Source organism: Salvelinus fontinalis, chromosome 14 (genome assembly GCF_029448725.1).
Source record: "Salvelinus fontinalis isolate EN_2023a chromosome 14, ASM2944872v1, whole genome shotgun sequence".
NCBI lineage: Eukaryota > Metazoa > Chordata > Actinopteri > Salmoniformes > Salmonidae > Salvelinus > Salvelinus fontinalis.
In genome coordinates, this window is record NC_074678.1 from 13,470,721 (window position 1) to 13,493,053 (window position 22,333).

The 22,333-nt window shown below is 42.1% G+C and overlaps 2 protein-coding genes and 1 long non-coding RNA gene across 9 annotated transcripts; all 3 read right to left on the bottom strand.

The window, feature by feature from the left end:
• Nucleotides 1-2,352: 2,352 nt before the first annotated feature.
• Nucleotides 2,353-4,563, bottom strand: LOC129869511 (uncharacterized). Its single transcript, XR_008761956.1, has 2 exons — nucleotides 3,874-4,563; nucleotides 2,353-3,699 (listed from the first exon to the last, which is right to left on the bottom strand). It is a non-coding gene; the product is annotated as an uncharacterized LOC129869511 (long non-coding RNA).
• Nucleotides 4,564-4,602: 39 nt separating this feature from the next.
• Nucleotides 4,603-17,462, bottom strand: LOC129869512 (uncharacterized). Of its 7 annotated transcripts, XR_008761959.1 has the most exons (6): nucleotides 9,937-9,963; nucleotides 9,328-9,460; nucleotides 7,807-8,054; nucleotides 7,342-7,456; nucleotides 5,406-5,562; nucleotides 4,603-5,089 (listed from the first exon to the last, which is right to left on the bottom strand). XR_008761959.1 is itself a non-coding variant. In XM_055943980.1 (3 exons), the coding sequence occupies exons 1-3, from the start codon at nucleotides 5,927-5,929 to the stop codon at nucleotides 4,624-4,626; spliced, it is 741 nt and encodes a 246-aa protein (XP_055799955.1). In that variant the 5' UTR covers nucleotides 5,930-6,722; the 3' UTR covers nucleotides 4,603-4,623. The 7 variants fall into 7 exon arrangements, 2 of the variants coding, with proteins under 2 accessions (XP_055799955.1, XP_055799956.1); XR_008761960.1 differs by lacking the exon at nucleotides 9,328-9,460 and having other exon boundaries at nucleotides 9,937-9,956; XR_008761958.1 differs by lacking the exon at nucleotides 9,937-9,963 and having other exon boundaries at nucleotides 9,328-9,907.
• Nucleotides 17,463-20,713: 3,251 nt separating this feature from the next.
• On the bottom strand, nucleotides 20,714-22,000 carry LOC129811162 (octapeptide-repeat protein T2-like). The gene is made up of 2 exons (XM_055862360.1): nucleotides 21,902-22,000; nucleotides 20,714-21,606 (listed from the first exon to the last, which is right to left on the bottom strand). Exons 1-2 carry the CDS (start codon nucleotides 21,982-21,984, stop codon nucleotides 21,003-21,005), a joined length of 687 nt encoding a protein of 228 aa, XP_055718335.1. The 5' UTR covers nucleotides 21,985-22,000; the 3' UTR covers nucleotides 20,714-21,002.
• Nucleotides 22,001-22,333: the final 333 nt, after the last annotated feature.

A 22,333-nucleotide genomic window follows, 5' to 3' on the forward strand; every position in this document is an offset into this window, starting at 1 on the left:
ACAATCCGATACAATCGGCCTACCACATGGAACATCTGAAGGAATGGTCCAAGTCTCAGGAGGTTTGTGGATTTTAGGCAACAAATACAATTGTCTGGGGCGTGGGGTATCTGGTCCAAATAGATAAAACATTTGTTTGTCTGTAATGTAATTATTCTCATAAAGTTCCCCTATAATCCGCCTCATTTTTCTCTGGGTCTCCTGCTGCAATGAATGAGTAAGTGGTCTATAATGTTTAGAATTACTCAACTGCCTATTCGCCTCAGATACTGGGTTTTATCCAATATAACAATCTTTGATCCTTTATCCGCTGGTTTTATAACTATGTTTGAATTCTTACTTAAGGATTTTAATGATTTACGTTCTTGTTTTGTAAGATTATCTTTTCCTGCCATATAAAACCTAAATTACTAAAGGAAGTAGAGTCCCTTTGTCACGCCCTGGCCTTAGTATTCTTTGTTTTCTTTATTATTTTAGTTAGGTCAGGGTGTGACATGGGGAATGTATGTGTTTTTGTATTGTCTAGGGGTTTTGTATGGAAATTGGGTCAGTGTCTTGTCTAGGTATTTGTATGTCTATGGCTGCCGAGATTGGTTCTCAATTAGAGGCAGCTGTGGTTCATTGTCTCTGATTGAGAGCCATATTTAAGGCAGTCATAGACAATTACCCACAAAACCCCAATGCCTATGTTGAACGTTTGTTGCTTGTCATTGCACTTACGTCATTTAGCTTCACGTTTGTATTCAATGTTCGTTTTGTGTTTTTCCCTTCTCTAAATAAAAGAGAATGTATTTTGCACGCTGCGCCTTGGTCCACTCTCTCACCCATAGACGATCGTGACACCCTTTGAATTAAAGTCTGCATCGTATTAGACACTCCCTGTAACTTAGGCTCCCAGTGTGATGGACCAATAAATGGTATTCTTTGGTTATCAATATTATAATTAAAATGATCAAGTAATTTTAATTTTCTATGATAAGTGTGCAGATCCCTCCTGAGCTCCATACCATCTATCTTAGCGGGTACAGATCCCTCCTGAGCTCCATACCATCTATCTTAGCGGGTGCAGATCCCTCCTGAGCTCCATACCATCTATCTTAGCGGGTGCAGATCCCTCCTGAGCTCCATACCATCTATCTTAGCGGGTGCAGATCCCTCCTGAGCTCCATACCATCTATCTTAGCGGGTGCAGATCCCTCCTGAGCTCCATACCATCTATCTTAGCGGGTGCAGATCCCTCCTGAGCTCCATACCATCTATCTTAGCGGGTGCAGATCCCTCCTGAGCTCCATACCATCTATCTTAGCGGGTGCAGATCCCTCCTGAGCTCCATACCATCTATCTTAGCGGGTGCAGATCCCTCCTGAGCTCCATACCATCTATCTTAGCGGGTGCAGATCCCTCCTGAGCTCCATACCATCTATCTTAGCGGGTGCAGATCCCTCCTGAGCTCCATACCATCTATCTTAGCGGGTGCAGATCCCTCCTGAGCTCCATACCATCTATCTTAGCGGGTGCAGATCCCTCCTGAGCTCCATACCATCTATCTTAGCGGGTGCAGATCCTTCCTGAGCTCCATACCATCTATCTTAGCGGGTGCAGATCCCTCCTGAGCTCCATACGATCTATCTTAGCGGGTGCAGATCCCTCCTGAGCTCCATACGATCTATCTTAGCGGGTGCAGATCCCTCCTGAGCTCCATACCATCTATCTTAGCGGGTGCAGATCCCTCCTGAGCTCCATACCATCTATCTTAGCGGGTGTCGGAATAAACATAAGGCCCTTCTCCAGAAGTTGCTGTTCTGCCGCTGTAAGTTTAAAAGTAATCGATAAGTTAAGTACATTAGAGTGCTGGGGAGTAATACCGATACACTCTTCCCTTCTTAATAGTTTAACTGGTCTAGCCAGTAATTTAAAATGTTTACAGCTGTATCTGGTCTCCAATGTATTGGATCATCCTGCATTGTGTGAAATCTAAGTTTATTCAGATCCAGTAGTTCCCTACAATTTTTCTGAATATACTGGTTCAATTGATTCAGTACCTCTTGCTTTTCCCATGAAAGCTCATCCGAAAAGTGTATGATGGGAACATAAACCTGTGCACGAGGAAAAACTTCAGTGGTTTTATTCAGTAGCTGTTGCAACTGCTTGACTGCAGTTGTATACTGCTGGTTCAAGCCATTAACAAGACCCACTGATAAAACCACCTTCTGTGTGTTTTGTTGTTTCTCCAACTTGCCTATCACTCCTGCAATATGTCTGAAGGTTGCTCCCGGAAAACTATCTATCTGTGTGTTAGTGTCTGTAAAGCTGCGCAAGGTTGGAATCCAATAAAAACCACAGGCTTTGTAATCTCAATACTCCAATCATTTATTTTCCTTTCAGTTCTGGAATGACATGTGGGATAAAGAAGTGTATCTCTTTTTACAGGTTCCAGTATTAGTTCTGTCCCAGATCCCGTTTCGTTTCCGTTTTCCATTGCTACCGTACCTTGATGATTATCTTGTTGTGAACCTGCAGTAGAATTGGATAAAACCATGTCATCCATCAAAACAGCCACATTATTCAATGGTAGTTTTAGACTATTTCCGTTATTCACAATAATCTCCAATCCCTCTGCTGTTAAAGGTACATTTGAGTGCTCTCTACCTGGGATTATCAAGGATGGGACTTTAGGCTGGGCCAAATTACATCTTGGTCGCTGAGTTTGGGGATTAGATATCCCTGTGCTCTTCTTGATTGTTGGGGTAAGTCTGAAGCTAGTCCTTCCACTCTTTGCAGGGCCTAATTCCCGAGGGGTGAGACAGGTTTCCCATAAGAGGGGAGATAGTTGGTTAGTAGGTGGGCTCATAGAGGGAACCACTCTACGGGGAGAAGTAGTCCCAACATGAACCTCTACCTGCACCTCCCTTCCCTGTGTACCCAAACCCTATGGTATTGCTGTTGCTAGTCAGGCTATGGTTTGTCTGTTTGTCTACAGGAATACTAAAGGCCTGTTCCTTAACCATATTGCCCCTTGCCGAGGTGTCACTCGATCCCCCTGGAATATTCCTGCATATTCCAGAGTCCCTGTGGGCCTGGGCTCCCGTTAAGGCCTTGCCAGTCGGTGACTTGCTAGTCACTGCAGCCGCATAACTGGAATTAGCCTGATGAGAGGTTATCAGTTTAGTAGAGGCAGGTGGGTCAATGGGTTTTTGCAGCATATCTTTTAAGGTAGTTACTGAAGAAGATGTACATTTGTGTTTGTATCTGGCCTTTGCCCACATCACCGCCTTATCTAGAGCTTCCTGGTTATAAGTTGAGGTATTCTGAATGCATAAGGCAATTACCCATAATGCTCCCTCTGAATATGCATATTGTTCTCCATCCACCTGCTGGTGTTAAGTTTGACCTTTGCCAGGGTCTGTTGGTTAGGCGAGGAGGGTTTAATAAAGGCCGCCAATTTGTTCACCTGCCTTACCATACCTGCTGGAAAAGAATGATTAACTGCAGAGTAATCTAACATTTCTGAGTGATGAATTGCTTGTAAAGCCTTAAAATATCCCTTCGTGAGGGTTACATCTTGCAGAGGAGGAATAATCCTAATTTCTCCAGTAGACTCACCCTGGTCATTTAGATTAACTAGAGCCTGGAAACGGTTAGATACTGGCACTGTCATGGTAAAGAATCAATAACCGGAACCCTTGCTGGGAATCCCCACTAAAAGAAAGGATCATATGAAAGTTGAAATATAAATATATATACACACACAAAGGACAAAAATAAAAAATATATGTACACCAAAAAAACAAAGAAAAATTTGGCTCTATTTTAGAAAAGAAACTCCAATGAAACAAAACCCAATATAAAAAGAGATAAGAGGTCAACACTCACAACTCATTTTCTCCTACAACAAATCATTGTCTGCTGCCATCTGGTGGTCGCTCCAGAAATGGCAACTAAGCCTGATACAGGCCTCAGCCCCTCAAAACATGGGGGGAAGGGGAATGTATACCAAGGAGCAGTCCGCATGAAATTCCCACTATAGGTTAGGTTGTTTACTTCTTAAAAACAATCTTTCTAGGAAAGCACTCCACACTAAGGTGAGAAAAAACCTCCCCTCTCAAGTGGGAGAAAAACACTTCATTCACAAGTGATCACTCCTTTATGCTTCAATTCTGATAGTGGTTCAGCTTCAATCCACTCCAAACTTTAAAATCTTCATGTGTACACACAGTGGTTTTGGGAGTACTCCCCAACCCAGAAAAATGAATATCTCATACGGGAAAGAGCTCTTCCATACCATCCCCAACACGTCTCCAAAGGTCCATGTGCTTGTCTTTGTTTGTTGGAAAAATTGTGTCCTTTTTGTAATAGTGAGAGTAATCCTCTTCTATTTCACATAGTCCAAACCTTTTTGTTCAAGGGTAAAAAGATAAAAGGAGTATAATTTAAAATTTAAGAAGAAAAAATTCCTGACGTTTCGCACAATTCGTGCTTCTTCAGAGAAAAGTAGACAAAGAATGAGGAGAGGCCTTCCTATATGAGATGAGAACGGGAGGCTGGGGGGGGAAGGGTCAAGCTGAGAACGGGGGGGGGGGGGGTCAAGCTGAGAACGGGGGGGGGGGGGGGGGTCAAGCTGATTCACCTGACCTTCCATTGGTGGACTATGTCCATAGCATCAAAGAGCCATTGTGGTAGCAGAGGCGTTGCATGCTGGTCATCATGCTGGTCATCCTGCTGGTCATCATGCTGGTCATCCCAGTTTACAACCAATGACAGTAGTTGCACTTTCAGACGTCCCTTGTTTCTTCCTGTTTTCTTCAGCTCTGGCACAAGGCTGAGCCGCCTCATCCTCATCCTCTGGGGTAACAGCAGAAGTGATTGGCTGACAAATGCAAGCAGCTCTTCATCCACATCTTGATAGTTGACTTTCTGTTTTCTTTTTCTTGGCTGCCAGTCTTGAGCCGTGCCTGTGGTTGGTTTTGACTGTTGTTCAGGCATCTGAAGCACAGGGCTCAGGGACACCACGTCGTCTTCAGCGTCATCGGGCTCCATCGGTTGTGGCTGAGGCGAATAAGCATTTTCAAGGCTGAGGTTGCCTCTAGAGCTGAAAAAAGGTCAACATAAATGAAAAGTTATACGTGTTTTATGTAAACGTCAGAAACCTCAGCTCAGCCTCAATTAATCCTATTTCTAAAATCTGGGCCACAATGTCTAATAGTGCTGGTTTTCATCATTCCTCTGTAATAAGAGACTGATTCATCATCTATAGGCCTCTATAATCATTCATTCAGAAATGGGATACCAGCTGACATGAGCCAATCACGTAGTGACTTAGCAGGTAGAAAACAAAGCCAGCAATACTGCAATTTGTTGAGATTTAGAGTTCTGTGCAATCACTTCAAATGTGTATTATAACTTACCTTCTTGGCTGGACGTAAGGTATCAAGAATGATAATATTTTCATGTATTTCCATTCTTTCTGATTGGTTCCCCCAGAACCACTGGGCTGGGCCTTCCGTAGGTGCCTTTCAAAAATGTCACGGAGGGACTTCCATCTGGTTTTGCACAATCCAACTTCTGTGAAGAGTAAAATAGAATTGATTGTTAAACAATAACAAAACATTTATTTTGTCATTACAGGTATTTGGCCTCTGGATGCTGCCTTTCCACTAAAGCCCCACCTGATGAGGCCATATGCCGGGCATAACATCAGCTACGAGAAAGAAATGTTCAACTATCGTCTCCGTTGAGCTACAATGACAGAGGAGAAGACATTCTGGATCCTTGCAGCCAGATGGAGGATCCTCTACCAAGAAATAAACCTACTCCCAAGCAAGGTTGATACCCTAGTGGTTGCAATGTGCATCCTCCACAACTTCCTCACAAAGCCTTGTGATGTAGAGATGTGACTACAGCAGGGATGAGGCATGAGAGGCAGAGCCATCCAGGCCAACAGAGCAGGTCAGGAGGCAGTTTCTGTCAGGGAAAAGTTGACTCAGTATTTCACCTCTGTGGAAGGCTGAACTGACTTCCAGGACAGAATGGTTGTAGCTAGGCCTACTTAGATGCACTGTGTGTGTGTGTGTGTGTGTGTGTGTGTGTAGTTTTTCAACATGGGACACAGTAAGTTCAAATTTGACATCTTCATTTGTTTTGTGTATTCATTCTACACTTTAAAACTATTGTACAATTCCACCATTATTTCAACAACGAACAAAAAATAAACATGAACATTTGAAAAATGGAAATACTAGTAATTTTCAACAACATAAAAATCTCACATGACTGTTGGCTTCAGAGGATTTCTGTATTAAAAACAGCATACATGGCTTTTACATTCAGCTAACGCTAGCTAGTTTGTTTTATACCGGGGATGAACATTGGTCTTCACAATCTCTCCATAACGCATCTTCTTTAGTTGGATCCTTGTAGAAGAATAGTTACATACATTGTAGAATAATAGTGAAGACATCACAACTATGAAATAACACATATGGAATCAGTTAAGAACAAATGCTTATTTACAGGAACAACCTACTCCTTCCTCCCCGTCGGGGGATTGAACCCCGATCTCCCGTCCACACGACAAAGGGATTCTTTAGCTAATTAGCCCAGTACTGTACTGCCGACCGTCACGTTGTACAGCGCCACATTTTCCGTTCCATCCTAATAGATGTAACATCCTACAAGGACAGCCTACTCCTTCCTCCCCGTCGGGGGATTGAACCCCGGTCTCCCGCGTGCCCTCCCCGTCTCTGGTAATGCTAATATGGAAGACTATCAAATGGTTCTCAAAGATGCCCTCTGGTGGTCATACTAGCACTAACTTGCAGTAACAGAAAAAATGGCTGACAATTAAATGCCACTCCATGGAATGCTGCGGCAGCCCACAAGGTGAGCCGTAGTATGATGCAACTTTTAAAGGAGGAACATTTACATTACATTTAAGTCATTTAGCAGACGCTCTTATCCAGAGCGACTTACAACCACTGTATGGCCGTCCTAGCTTGTTCATTAAGGTCTTAATCAAAATTACAGATTGCCTCTTATCCACTCAATATCCCCTTATGCCATAGTTTGTACATCTCAAGTGTCAGTAGAAACCACATTTGTTTAAGCAAGTCAGCCATATCAGCTATGACTCACTCCATGGTGATGAAAAGAAAGCTCTGCTGTTGGGACTGCTTTATGTAGATTAACAATGTCTACACTGCATTTCTGATCAATTTGACCTGATTTTAATGGACAACTAAATGTCCTTTTCTTTCAAAAACAAGGACATTTCTAATGCAAACTTTTGAACGGTAGTGTATATTAACCCTGTAAAACATGAATACATTTTTAAACATTCTTTACCCCTTAACTCTTCCAGATGCCTGGCTTTTTCTTTGAGGTTGGCTCTGATGTTTCAGCCTCTTCTGGAGCTTCTAGCTGCTGTCTGTCTGGCCCCCCCTGTTGGTTCTCTGGGCATCTGAAATGTAATGGACAGGGAATTAGGAATAGAAAACCCAGTTGGATCTCAATGATTCTTTACTCTTTTCAGTTGAGCAAGGCATGGAATTTGTCAATAAAGTTCAATAATTCCCATCCCGAATTGACATGACCCTAAGTTGAACATGAGTCCCAAATGGCACCTATTTTTTGTATAGTGCCAGGGCCGGCCCTAGGCATATGCGATCGCTTAGGGCCCCATGGCCACTAGTGGCCCCCCGAACCCCCCCAAAAACGTCTTGGGTGTGTATTTGTTAGGAACTCTTTCAGGGTCTCAACTTACTGTGGTATCAACTTAAACGTCATGAACTGAGGGAAAACAGGTCTTACCTATGTTGACGATCTTACAGCCCTCCTCAGCTTCTCTCTGATACGTTCTCTCTATCCTTTTGAGGTTCCTCTCCTCCCATTTCTTAGTCACCCAGCCCACAGCTCTCCTTCGGATACTTTTATCAGGTGGGAGAATGTCCTCCTTGTCATCTTCCTTCTCCTCTGTCACCCCTCTTGTACTTTTCAAGGATCTCCCTCCTTTCCTCTTCCGCCATCTCCTCTCTTCTGCCTCTATTATCTCTCTCTCTCTGATTAAAGATAAATGAAATTCCCATTGCAATTTGTGTGATGTTACAACAATGTTGCCTCTGATGTTTATGTTTGTAGAAATTACTCTTAAAAATGATGTTTCACTAATGCAATTATTTACAACCTAGGGGTTCTCCTGCGCATCAGTGTCCAAAAGTCAATATGGTTTAGCTACTCATTATTAATCAAGACATTTATAACTATTTTCACTTGACTTTTATTTAGTGTATTTTTGCCTAAGGTTATTTGGTAGTCTATGTTGTGTGATTTGTCTTTGTATGGGCCTAAAGTTCAATGAAATACAAACAGCAACCATAGCCTACTGTTAATGAGTGCGTACTGGCGGCAGAGAAGTCGGGAGAGCAAAGATCCTGTTACAACGGCGCAGTTTAATAATAAAATTGCCATGAAAAAAACAATAAATATATACAATGGGACAAAACCCTTCGCACGCCAGACATATGGAGGAGTGTTCGTCCAACTTCTCATCCAAGTAAATGGCAGCGGCGCATCATCCCTCCGCTGAACTCCCAAGGGACTGCGAGGATAGTTTACGATGCAACAAGCGTTTGGGGAGTACATTCATTGAAACGCAATGACTGTTTTTAAATTCTTGAGGGACTCTTGCGCCAGGGGAAATCTCAGCAGCGATGTCTCTGCTGTGCGTCAGAGGTGGGATATTTTCCTGCTTCACTATGCTTTTTATACTGTACATATCGGTCACATTAATGACATTGCACTCAGGAAAGTTGTCTGTAGGCTTTTGGGGAGATGTGCATAGCCCGTTGAGTTGTCACGTTCCAGTCTAAACATGACCTGGGATGTGAGAAGGGAGCTATTCTATAACACATGTAGATTACATTTTGTCTTTATGTAGCGGGTCTTATATGCACCACAGGAGAACCGAGAAATGAAGACCGACACCATTGCTGTCTTTTAGGCTTTTTTTCTCCAAAATCCGTTATTTTACCAGGTAAGTTGACTGAGAACACGTTCTCATTTACAGCAACGACCTGGGGAATAGTTACAGGGGAGAAGAATGAGCCAATTGTAAACTGGGGATTATTAGGTGACAGTGATGGTTGGAGGACTAGATTGGGAATTTAGCCAGGACACCGGGGTTAACACCCCTACTCTTACGATAAGTGCCATGGGATCTTTAATGACCTCAGAGAGTCAGGACACCCGTTTAACGTCCCATCCGAAAGACGGCACCCTACACAGGGCAGTGTCCCCAATCACTGCCCTGGGGCATTGGGATATAAAGAGTACCTCCTACTGGCCCTCCAACACCACTTCAAGCAGCATCTGGTCTCCCATCCAGGGACTGACCAGGACCAACCCTGCTTAGCTTCAGAAGCATAGCAGTGGTATGCAGGGTGGTATGCTGCTAGCTTATGTTGACCTGCAATAGTATTGTGAAAAGACAGGAACACATCAGTCTCCAATGCACCATCTGCCAAGTTGTTCTACACAGGAGCCTGAAGAAAGGTAAAACACATGTCTCACATCCCCAATACATTGCTAGGTGCTTTCAGTGGTGACAGTAGCAAAAAACTCATGTACAAAAATACTGCAACACAAACAAGTTACAACGTGAAATCGCCTCTATCCCATTCAGACCGTAGAGGACAAAACTGCATCTCCCATAATGCAACGCCAGCACAAGCTCAGCTAACCGTCTGCATCACAGAAAGGCATGCTAGCTAGCAACAGCACTTTTAGCACTCTGTAAACTATATTAATAACAATAAAACTCTGAAAGTTACATGTTTCAATAGTCTCACACTCCCTTATAACAATATCTACAGCATTAACCTTGGGATCTTTTATTTATTTCACGTTATGGACTTCTACAAAGGAGTAATCTGCAACACATACCTTTCTCTCTCAGTGTTTTCTCGGACTGAGGAGAGCGGGAGCTACGGGTAGTACCAGGGTGTTAGTAGGTGACGCAAGCACCCGGATGAAATAAAATACATTTAATGAAACAAAACCCGAAGATGTTAACATCATCCAGCTACTGTAGCTGCCTACCTAACATCAACAGGCAGCACCAGTAGCGCAACAATTAAAAATAGACACCAAAAGTAAAGTTCCTGGCGATCATATCGATCTGACCCCCCCCCCCTGTCTGAACTTGGAATATTCCTGTTCTCGGGCTTGGGCCACTGGCCCCCAACCTGGTTGTTCTGCGTTGTGTACTATTCTAATCATTTGAAGTTTGATGGAATAACCATTTGAACTCTACTACATTCATATGTAGATTATATTTTATATTTGATTGATGATTAGGCCTATGACTTGTGATTCCACTTTGGCTACCTTGTGTAGCGTGGTTCATTCTGCGTTGTGTACTTTTAATTAGGACGCTGCCACAACTGAAGGTCTGCTAGTTGAATTATTTGTATTTGCCCTGCACACAAAGAGACAACACACATTATGTTAACCACAGTCCTAGCTCTCAGGCACCTGCGCAAGCACATGGACACTCACTCAAACACTGTCCCAAGTACTCACAAGTTACAATAGATACCCTAGTTAGCGAGCTTTGTGAAACTTGTTAACATAAATCTTTATATTATCCACATTGTAACAAACTTATGGTAGCATAACAGTACATTGTGTAACATTATGACGGTTTTATATTAAACAATTTCGGAGCTAAGGACTACATACCTCTCTAGAGAACAATAAGGGGGTAAGGAAAGACAGACAACCCGCGATGGGCCAAACCAAAATATACAAAACTTTTACAATCACATGTATGTACAATATTGATGTGAAAATGTGTTTGTACACCAAAGAAAAACATTAGCTATGCAGCTGTAATTAAATAAAAAAAATACACTGAATTATTATTATTATTATTATCAAATTATTAACATCCCCTCTTGACCTGGCCTATTTGAATTGGTCCTTGTGTGCAACTTGGTGCATAATCTAGGGGAACAACATCACACTGCTACATTAAGTATAGTGATTGTAGGTGTGGTGGTGGTAGGTGCGGTGAAGGTAGGTATGGTAGGTGTGGTTATGGTAGATGTGATGATGGTAGGTATGGTAGGTGTGGTGATGGCAGGTTTAATGATGGTAGGTGTGGTGAAGTAATTATGGTATGGTATTTGTGGTGATGGTAGGTGAGATGGTTGGTGTAATGGTAGGTATAGTGATGGTAGGTGAGGTGATGGTAGGTGTGGTTATGTTAGGTGTGACAGTTGTGGTAGGTAGGTGTGATAGTTGTGGTAGATGGGTGTGATAGTTGTGGTAGGTAGGTGTGGTAGTTGTGGTAGGTAGGTAGGTTTGGTGGGTGTGGTGATGGTAGGTGAGGTAGTTGTGGTGATGGTAGGTGTAATAGGTGTGGTAGGTTTGGTGATGGTAGGTGTGATAGATGTGGTGATGGTAGATATGTTACTTGTGGTGATGGTAGGTGTGGTTGGTGTGGTGGTAGTTGTGGTAGGTAAGTTTGGTAGGTGTGGTGATGATAGATATGGTAGGTATGGTGATGATAGGTGTGGTAGTTGTGGTAGGTTGTTGTGGTAGGTAGGTTTGGTAGGTATGGTGATAGTAGCTGTGTAGGCTTGGTGATAGTAGATGTGATAGTTGTGGTAGGTGTGGTATTTGTGGATTGTAGGTGTGTTGATGGTAGGTGTAATAATTGTGGTAGGTAGGTGTGGTAGTTGTGGTACGTAGGTGTGGAAGTTGTGGTGATTAGGCTTGGGCGATATCCATATTTTCATATTGTCATACCATCCTTCTCTCATACCAGGATTTACAGTATTACCGGCATAGCACATGAGGGGGTGCTAAAAACACAAGAAAAACCTATGGGCATGTATTACCAGAATGCTAACAAATTAGCACAAATTGATACCAAATTCACATAGACGCTGTTAGCTAAATGCTAACAACTGAAAACGAACAAACTAATTGCAAAGCAGTGGAGGCTGATGAGGGGAGGACAGCTCATAATAATGTCTGTAATGATGTCAATTGAGTGGTCTCAAACACATGGAAACGCCATCTTTGATGTGGTTGATACCACTCCATTGACTCCATTCCAACCATTATTATGAGCCATCGTCTCCTCAGCAGCTTCCACTGTTGCAAAGAAAGGCAATTCCAGCTCATAAAGTTATGTAAGGGATAATCAAGAGGGACTATGAAGTTCTCTGGCAAATAATGAACACTGTGGAACTGACCTTCCATGGACTTGCATTATTTTCCAGAGAACCCATAAAGCCTTGAGTTGATTATCCCTTTAATACCATGGCTATCATTTGACACATTTGCCGGTAGAAATGTGTTCATTTGCCGGTAGAAATGTGTTCATTTGGCGGTAGAAATGTGTTCATTTGCCAGTAGAAATGTGTTCATTTGCCGGTAGAAATGTGTTCATTTGCCGGTAGAAATGTGTTCATTTGCCAGTAGAAATGTGTTCAACATCCACTGAAGTAGCTAGCAAGTTTTCTAGATAGCTACAGTAGTTGCCTTGGTAACCAAACAAACATACTTGCTAGTTTAGATAACCAAACCATCAGTCCTAGCTTGCTATTATGAAAACCTAATTCAACAACACCAATACTGTTTTCAATTTGACTTAATTTGTAATGTCCAAAAGTCCAAACGTAATTGCCGTGGATTGGAGGGAAGAGGTCTGTGAACCAATATCAGTTTGTTGTATTCATAAAAGTAATATGGGGTGGAAGCGACTGAAGTTTTAGAGAAGCATTTTTCAGGTAAAGCCAATTCAAATTCATTTAAAAAAAATTATAGTAAATAAAATACCAAAGTAATTGACATTTATTAGTGGGATGTGGTTCCTGAACCAATGATAGTTGTTTGTATTCTTTAAAGTAATATTGGGTGGAAGCTATTGACGTTTTAAGAAAGTATCTTTAATTTAAAGTCAATTTAAGTTGGTAGAATATCACCAAAGTCAAGAAATACAAAAGTAATTGCTATTGATTGGAGGGATGAGGTCCCTGAACCAATCACAGTTAGTTTTACTCATGAATGTCACATGGGGTGGAATCTATTGACATTTGACAGTATTATTCATGCAAATATAATTAACATTTGTAAAAAAGTATCCAAAGTCAACAAATACAACACAAATTGCTGTTGATAGGAGGCATGACGTCCCTGAACCAATAACAGTTGGTTGTATTCATGAAAGTCATATGGGGTGGAAGATATTGACGTTTTTTTTAAGAACTTTTATGTAAAGGGATTTATTTTACATTTTGTAGATTTTATAGAAGTTTAAAAAAATTAACTAATTGAATTCAAGAGATGAGGTCTCTTTACAGTGTCAAATTTGTTTGAGATCTCTATGTCATGTAGTTGAGAAGGTATTGATATTTTTCATTTACAGGCGTATGCGTTGCAGTTTTAAGACGGTTCCTTAACCCTCTGAGCAGGGGATAGCACATTTTTAGCTACATTTCACCTCCAAAAAGTGAATATGACACCGAATTGGAAAAACAAACGGTTTAACTTATTCACTATCATCAGCCGATTTAGAATGTTACATTTATAGATATATTTTTTTATTTAACTAGGCAAGTCAGATTTGAGCCCCACGTGTTTAGCAAAAAAACATTTTGCAATTATGTTGCTTGTTTTGCCTCATATTCTGGCATTAATATGTGTCACATATCAGTTTGCAACCAATGATAAAGAAAAGTCATTGAGTTAATAAAGCGTCATACAGACATGGTCTCTTCTTGCTTTCTTAAGTAAGGCAGCTCCAACATGCAGGTGTTTCAGCCTTTCTCAGTGCTTTCTGTGGTGGGGCAGCCAGGGGAAAATACGGAGAGTAGGGGTTGGTAATGTTCTCTAGTTGCACCGTGATTGGTTCAGTGTTCTGTCACTCAAGGGGACACTACGTCACTGCAAAATCTATGAGGAGAGCTTGATAATTCAAGCCCCTTGGGTGCTGCCATAGAGTTACATTAGAAGTGCCCATCCAATAATTCTCAAGGTCATTGGCCACAGATAAAAGGACATCAAATCAGGTTATATTTACCGTAGCTTTGATTGGACTGATCATGTCAACATCATATTTTCTAAATCTTAGCTACCAAGCTAACAGTCATCATCATGAATCCAGTCAACAAGCTACTGGCAAATCCTTTCCAATCCTTGTCATACGAAGAGAAATTATGAAGAGAAATTATAGATAAAATGTATCGGTGCTCATCAACCATTGGGCATAAGCATTACACAACAAGTTGGAAATGGCAAATTAAATAATGAGTGGTTTGGAAGGAATCAGTGGCTAACTACAAGCTTAGCAAAGCAATCACTAGCCTGCTATTCAGCATGACTTCTGCCGCATTCAAAACAACTGGAAACTCAGAACTGGGAAATCTTAGACTTCAGTGAGTTCAAGACAACTGGGAACTCCGACTGGGAAAACAAGTTTTGAACGGTCATCCAACTCGGAATTCCAAGTTGGGAACTCGGGCATCTTTCGTGTGCTCTGACCTGAAGATCACTGACGTCATGATTCAACCTTGTTTTTTCAGAGTTCCCAGTTGTCTTGAAAGCAGCATAAATCCAGAGAATGCCAGACTTTGATGACAAATTGTGATGACAAACCGCCGCGCCACCTTCCTGTTCAAGAGAGCACAGCACAACAAGGTGAGTCCAAAAAGTTATTGAATGCTGCTCTACAAATGATGTACTATGCCAGGGAGATATGTATACTGTAGCTAAGAAAGTAATACTAAGTGTATGTTGTGTAGTAAGCTGTTAGGAGCCCATGTGTCTCACCCTAATAATTTTGTGCCTTTCCCCTCTCATAACTTAGCCTACTGCTCTGACTTGGTGGTGCACATGTAGACTATATATATTGACTACGTCCATCCTAGCTCTCTCATTAATGTCTTAATCAAAATGACGGATTGCCTGTTATCCACTCGTTGTCCCCTCAAGTATCAGTAGAAACCACATTTGTTTAAGCAAGTCAGCCATATCAGCTATGTTTTAAAAAAAAAAGGATTCACTCCATGGTGATGAAAAGAAAGCTCTGCTGTTGGGACTGCTTTATGTCGACCCTAACAGTTTGTGGGCACCGTTTGTCTCCGTTATAGTGCAATTAATGTATTGTTTAGTGTTGTGTTGTGTAGTGGCTTTGCTGGCATTCATCTAAAACATTTTGGGGGAGTTTTCCCCACCAAGATGTACATGCTGCAATCACCACTGGGTGAATTATAACACATCAACCCTGTTACCTATAGTTAGACAGTCTAGAAATGTTGAAACAATTTACATTTGTTTGGTAAGCTTGCATTCCATTCCCCCTGTCACATGGGGATCTATGGTTGATTCTAAATGAAATAGTCAACTATGTTACAGTCAACCCTGTCACTTGATTTGGCACTTAATAGGCCCTTTGCTATAGTATGTATGTTTTACTTTTGAGATGGGAAAACATGTTTTTTATTAAGTTGAACATGTGCTCTTTATGACAGAATGTTAGAATTAGGTGGAATAAAAGTTACACTCCCCAAAAGGTCCTCAACTGGTGGAATGACCCAAGTACTGAACTGGAGGTGGGAGAGCTAACGATGCGTCTACTGTTGCTCTCTTATTTAGTAGAATTGAAACATCCAGTAGTCACGGTAGATGTTAGACTTTCAATGAGACACCTAACATTCCATCAGTTTGCTACGATGTGTGACATGTTATATTAGAGAGGAGTCCTCTATACACATCTATTTTAGACCAGAGGAGAAATATCAGATTGAAATAGCTTCTCTAAGAATCTGAGGAGAAAACAATCCACACCGTAACAACAATATTGCTTTTTTAATAAATGCTTTTATTAAAACGTAAAACTTTAATAACAAAAATGACATCGTCAAACATCACTGGCCTGACTTGAGTAGCTCTGCCCGGGGATGGAGCCAGCAACTTAGCTGCTACCGGTCCGGTCCAGGCTACCTGCAAACCTCCTCCCAGACCTCCTTTTCAGCACCTCCCCTTAACAGGTGAGGTGGTGGAAATGATCAGAGTTGCGTTCAACTTGAATAAAGATGAGAAACTCTGGTTTGTGGAGCCATTGGTCTCAGGGGAGGACTTCTGTTTAAACCATGTCCATTTGGGGATATTTTCTAGGACTGTAGAGGTGGTGAGTAGAGATGAATTTAATTAGGATAAAGATGAGAACCTCTGCTCTGGGGATTAGGGTCACTGACCTTCGATGGTTCGTTACCTGATAAAGAGGATACTTGCTGGCTTGAGGAGACGATAATGTTTTGTGGAGGAAATGTGGCTTGATGACTTAAAGAGGAGGAGGAATTATTGGGCGACACTTTTAATGACCAACGTAACCTCAGTGGAACTGTGGCTTCGTCGAGTTCCAGCTCTAGGCAGACAGCACGTCAGGAATGCTGTCAGACATCAGAGACAGGTAAGTATCTATATATTTACATGTTCCAGCTCTAGGCAGACAGCACGTCAGGAATGCTGTCAGACATCAGAGACAGGTAAGTATCTATATATTTACATGTTCCAGCTCTAGGCAGACAGCAGGTCAGGAATGCTGTAAGACATCAGAGACAGGTAAGTATCTATATATTTACATGTTCCAGCTCTAGGCAGACAGCAGGTCAGGAATACTGTCAGACATCAGAGACAGGTAAGTATCTATATATTTACATGTTCCAGCTCTAGGCAGACAGCAGGTCAGGAATGCTGTCAGACATCAGAGACAGGTAAGTATCTATATATTTACATGTGTGTTGCATCTACACTAAACCCTCACATTTGGATAATAGAAGTGACAACATATATATTAACAGTGTAAAACATGAATAGATGTTTAAACATTCTTTACCCCATCTTAATTCTCTTCCAGATGCCTGGCCTTTTCTTTTTCTTTGAGATTAGCTCTGATGTCTCAGCCTCTTCTGGAGCTTCTAGCTGCTGGCTGTCTGGCCCCCCCTGTTGGTTCTCTGGCCCCTCCTGCTGGTTCTCTGAACTCCCCTCCTGGTTCTCTGCCTGTGGCCTCCTTGGCCCCTCCTGCTGGTTCTCTGAACTCCCCTCCTGGTTCTCTGCCTGTGGCCTCCTTGGCCCCCCCTGCTGGCCATCTCCAGATCAAACAAAACGTTTCTTAGGGCCCCAAAAGGCTATGATGCACTACTTTAGACCAGGACCATTGAGATGCAGTTGGGTTTTCCATTCTAAATTCCCTGTGTACATTACATTTAAGTTGATAATAGATCAGCATGACCATTTTGGACAGTAGTTTTATATTGAAACAATGATGCAACATGATGACTGGTGTGGAACTTATGTGTGTAGAGGAGACTAAAGAGGATGATGTTATAAGCAGAGGGAAAACAGGTCTTACCTATGTGGACGATCTTATAGCCCTCCTCAGCTTCTCTCTGATATGCTCTCTCTATCTTCTTGATGTTCCTCTTCTCCCACTTCTTATTCACCCAGCCCATAGCTCCCCTTCTGCTATTTTTATAGGGTGGGACAAGGTCCTCCTTGTCATCTTCCTTTTCCTCCTCCTCTTCCGCCATCTCCTCTCTTTTTGTTGCCTCTGTTATCTTCTCTCTCTCTCTGATTAAAGATAAATGGCCTTCAATGGCTCTCTTTCTCTGATCCTCTCTCTCTGCCTCTCTCTGTCTCTCCTCCTCTCTTAGTCTGAACATTTCTTTCTGTCTAGCAATTTCAATCTCTTGTTTTTTATCCTGCTCCTCTTGTCGTCTTGCCCTCTCCTGTTTTCTTTCCATCTCCAGCCGTCTTTCCTCCTTCTCCCTCCTGATTTGTTGTCCTCTTTCTATGTGTTCTCGTTCCCCCTTCAACACTTCTAACCTCCTCTCTTTACGTCTATTGAAGACGTCCCGTGCTTTTGCTTTAACATTAACTACTACATGTTTCTTCATGCTTCCTTCCTTTCCTCTCTCTTCTCTTTCCCTGTACTCTTCCTCTGCTACCTTAATCACTTCATGCTTACTTCCTTTCCTCTCTCTTCTCTTTCCCTGTACTCTTCCTCTGCTTCCTTAATCACTTCATACTTACTTCCTTTCCTCTCTCTTCTCTTTCCCTGTACTCTTCCTCTGCTTCCTTAATCACTTCCTGCATTTCTTCCATCTCTCTCTCCAGATCATTCTGTCCCTCAATTTCCCCCAAAATATTTTTCTGCCCCCCCTTTCTTCTTCCTGCTTCCTCCCTCTTTCTCATAATCATCTTTTCTTTCTCCATCTCTTTCTGTTGCTGATCTTTTCATTCCATCTCTCTCTGATTCTCATTGTCTTTCTCCCTTTCTTTCTCTTTCTCCATTTGTTTTTGTCTCTCCTCTTGTTGTTGTCCTCTGTGTATCTCTTCTATCTCTCTCTGTCTCTTGTTCTCCCTCTCTCTTCCCTCCTTCTCCATGTCAATTTGCTTCTGTTTCCATATATCTTCTTCTTCTTGATCTCTCTCAAACGTTCTCTTTCTCTCCTCTTGTTGTTGTCGTGTCTCTTTCTCTCCCATCTCTCTCTGTGTCTCTTTCTCTCCCATCTCTCTCTGTGTCTCTTTCTCTCCCATCTCTCTCTGTGTCTCTTTCTCTCCCATCTCTCTCTGTGTCTCTTTCTCTCCCATCTCTCTCTGTGTCTCTTTCTCTCCCATCTCTCTCTGTGTCTCTTTCTCTCCCATCTCTCTCTGTGTCTCTTTCTCTCCCATCTCTCTCTGTGTCTCTTTCTCTCCCATCTCTCTCTGTGTCTCTTTCTCTCCCATCTCTCTCTGTGTCTCTTTCTCTCCCATCTCTCTCTGTGTCTCTTTCTCTCCCATCTCTCTCTGTGTCTCTTTCTCTCCCATCTCTCTCTGTGTCTCTTTCTCTCCCATCTCTCTCTGTGTCTCTTTCTCTCCCATCTCTCTCTGTGTCTCTTTCTCTCTGTGTCTCTTTCTCTTCGATCTCTCTCTGTGTCTCTTTCTCTGTGTCTCTTTCTCTCTGTGTCTCTTTCTCTTCGATCTCTCTCTGTGTCTCTTTCTCTCCCATCTCTCTCTGTGTCTCTTTCTCTTCGATCTCTCTCTGTGTCTCTTTCTCTTCGATCTCTCTCTGTGTCTCTTTCTCTTCGATCTCTCTCTGTGTCTCTTTCTCTCCCATCTCTCTCTGTGTCTCTTTCTCTCCCATCTCTCTCTGTGTCTCTTTCTCTTCGATCTCTCTCTGTGTCTCTTTCTCTCCCATCTCTCTCTGTGTCTCTTTCTCTCCCATCTCTCTCTGTGTCTCTTTCTCTCCCATCTCTCTCTGTGTCTCTTTCTCTTCGATCTCTCTCTGTGTCTCTTTCTCTCCCATCTCTATCTCTGTGTCTCTTTCTCTCCCATCTCTCTCTCTGTGTCTCTTTCTCTCCCATCTCTATCTCTGTGTCTCTTTCTCTCCCATCTCTATCTCTGTGTCTCTTTCTCTCCCATCTCTATCTCTGTGTCTCTTTCTCTCCCATCTCTATCTCTGTGTCTCTTTCTCTCCCATCTCTATCTCTGTGTCTCTTTCTCTCCCATCTCTATCTCTGTGTCTCTTTCTCTCCCATCTCTATCTCTGTGTCTCTTTCTCTCCCATCTCTATCTCTGTGTCTCTTCTTCTCTTTCTGCCTCTTCCATCTCTATTTGCATTTGTTTACATCTTTCTTCTTCATTCTCCCTTTCAATCTCTCTCTGTCTCTCTTGTTCTCTTTCCATATTTTTCTGTCTCTTCTCCATTCTCTTCCTTTTGATCTGTCTCTGTCTCTCTTTCCCCCTCTCTCTTTCTTCCTCTTCCATCTCTATGTGCTTTTGTTTGTGTCTCTCTTCTTCTCTCTCCATCTCCTTCTTCTTCTCATCTTCTTGTTGTCTCTGTTTTGGTATTTTCAAATGTTCTCTCTGGTTCAGTCTCGTATTTCAATCTAATCTCTTCTTTCATTCTCGCAACCTCTCTGTCTAACACTAGTACATTTTGGTTAACCTGTTTCACTCTCTCATTCTGTCTTCTATATGCTTCTTTTGCTTTTTCAAATTTGATTTTGTATTGAATCTCTTTTGTTGTCATCTTCTTTCAGTCTCTCAACCTCTCTAACTCTTTCACCTTTTCGTTAACCAGTTTGACTTTCTCATTCTCTGCAATACGCATGTCTCTTTCTCTTTCAAATATGATTTCCTTTTCAGTCTCTTTCAATCTCTCAATCTCTCCTTCTAACACTTTTATTGTTTCTTCTGCCTGTTTCACTTTCTTCTTCATTTCTTGTCTTTCCAATTCTGCTTTTCTCTCCCTTTCCATCTCTCTTTCCCTCTCTCTTTCTGTCTCAATAGGTTTGTTGTTCCAGGCCAGTCTTGGTCGCTGATCCTCCATGACTTTCTGCCTGATCCTCAATCTCTTGCTTAATTTGAAAAGGTTAAATTAGTGATAATCTTTGACCAAGACATACTTTCAAAGCATTTGCAGAGAATGATACATAGAAATACAACTTAGACCTAGGTAATTGAATCAAACACTGGACAACATCAATAGCAGAGTCATTTTGATCAATTCATCTGGACAATTCATTGTCAATTAATGTATTGACATGGTTTGAAAAAATTATGATACATTTTATGGAATCAATTATGTCCAAAATGTGTACAAATACAAACACACAACTAGCTTGCCCATTCAGTTAGGGGTTTGAGAAAGTCCCATTGCAATTTGTGTGATGTTACAACAATGTTGCCTCTGATGTTTATGCTTGTAGAAATTACTCCTACAAATGATGCTTCACTAATGCAATTATTTACAACCTGCACAGATACAGTTATCAACAACAACAACAGTAATGACGTTAATAAGGAAGTGGATATTCAACCGGCAGAAGAAAGGCGTAGGGGTTGAGATAAATGAAGGTTAGGTTTAGGACCTAGGGTTGGGTTATGGTAAAGGTTAGGTATTGTTTCAGTGAGGTTAAGGTAAGGGTTAACGTTTAGGAAAGGCATAAAAGTTAACATTGGGTTAGCATACTGCCGCCATTCATTTTCAGCCGGGTGAATATACACTGCCTTTTAATAATAACAATGACATGTCTTACGTGGGCCAGTTGAAGGTCCACCATCAGCAGCTCCAGCAGTTGTTTTAGTCTGTTGATCTCCTGCATGTTTCCCTGGTTCTCCTCCCATTCTGTGGCTCTCTCTGCCTCCCTCTTTCTCTCTGCTTCCCTCTGTCTCTCTGCTTTCCTCTGGCTCTCTGCCTCCCTGTGGCTCTCTGCCTCCCTCTGGCTCTCTGCCTCCCTCAGTCTCAGGATCTCAGCCTTCCACTCTTTCATTATACCCCTTTCTACTCTTCTTCTCCTCCTTTCATCTTTCAAAAGGGCTCTGAGATGGTCTGTCTCAGACTGTAGTTGTTCAATCATCTCGTCCTTCTCCGTTCCACCATTCCTCTTCTTCTTTTCCTCCTCCCAGAGGCACACTTGAAGTCTGTCCATCTCCTTCTTCTGATTTTGGATCGTTCGATCCTTCCCCCTCAACTCAAGCATGTGGGCTTCCTTCTCTGTACAGGTCTTCTTCTCTTCTCTCAGGAACTGAGCCTCCATCTCTGCCTGCTTGTAGCTGGGAGCGAAGGAATGTCAACACATTATTTAGGAAGTGAACTCAGACAATTTATTACAATATTACAATAATAATTCAACATCTGCTCAATTAAACTGCCTTTAATAACACAACAAACACAACTGAGACTTACAGTACGTGAATGTGATGAGTTGACTGTCCATGATGGCCAGACGTGGGTAATGTGTAGCTCTGGTTCAGGGCGTTACATACAGCTTGCAGACACTGAGCCTTCCTTCAGCAAGCCGCACATAATGCCCTGGACCAGAGCTAGGTTATGTGATGAATGACTTACAGACTGTTCCACATGATAGGAGGGGGTAAGAAGACAGTCCCAGTAGGAGACGGAGATCGTCCAGAAGAAGAAGAGGTGTCCATCTCCTCAGAGACTGCAGGAAAGGTTTACAAGTTTTATTTCTGGAAAATATAGAGATGCCTTCGTTCAGCAACAATGTGTGTTTCTATGTTTGTCACTAGATGGCGCCATTGTACACAACATTTACTCACCAGGTCAGTGAATTCAGAAACAGCCTTCAGACTACAGTACTCAAGCTCTAGCCTACATCACGGGACTAATATAATAATGCCTCATCACAACTTCATAATCACACCTGGATTGTGTTCACAAAGTGTTTCAGGGTAGGAGTGCTGATCTAGGATCAGGTCCCCTCCTGTCCATCAAAACGTATTCAGTTTGATTTAAAAGACAAAACGGATTATTGATCAG

Excerpts from the sequence above, each read along its gene's own strand:
- LOC129869512 (XM_055943980.1), bottom strand. The coding sequence starts at position 5,929 with ATGGCTCTGCCTCTCATGCCTCATCCCTGCTGTAGTCACATCTCTACA. Across the intron at positions 5,563-5,811 it reads GGTATCAACCTTGCTTGGGA|AAGTTGGATTGTGCAAAACC; the intron begins GTAGGTTTATTT and ends TACTCTTCACAG. Across the intron at positions 5,090-5,405 it reads CCTTACGTCCAGCCAAGAAG|CTCTAGAGGCAACCTCAGCC; the intron begins GTAAGTTATAAT and ends ACCTTTTTTCAG.
- LOC129811162 (XM_055862360.1), bottom strand. The coding sequence starts at position 21,984 with ATGGACACCTCTTCTTCTTCTGGACGATCTCCGTCTCCTACTGGGACT. Across the intron at positions 21,607-21,901 it reads CCTATCATGTGGAACAGTCT|CTACAAGCAGGCAGAGATGG; the intron begins GTAAGTCATTCA and ends CTTCGCTCCCAG.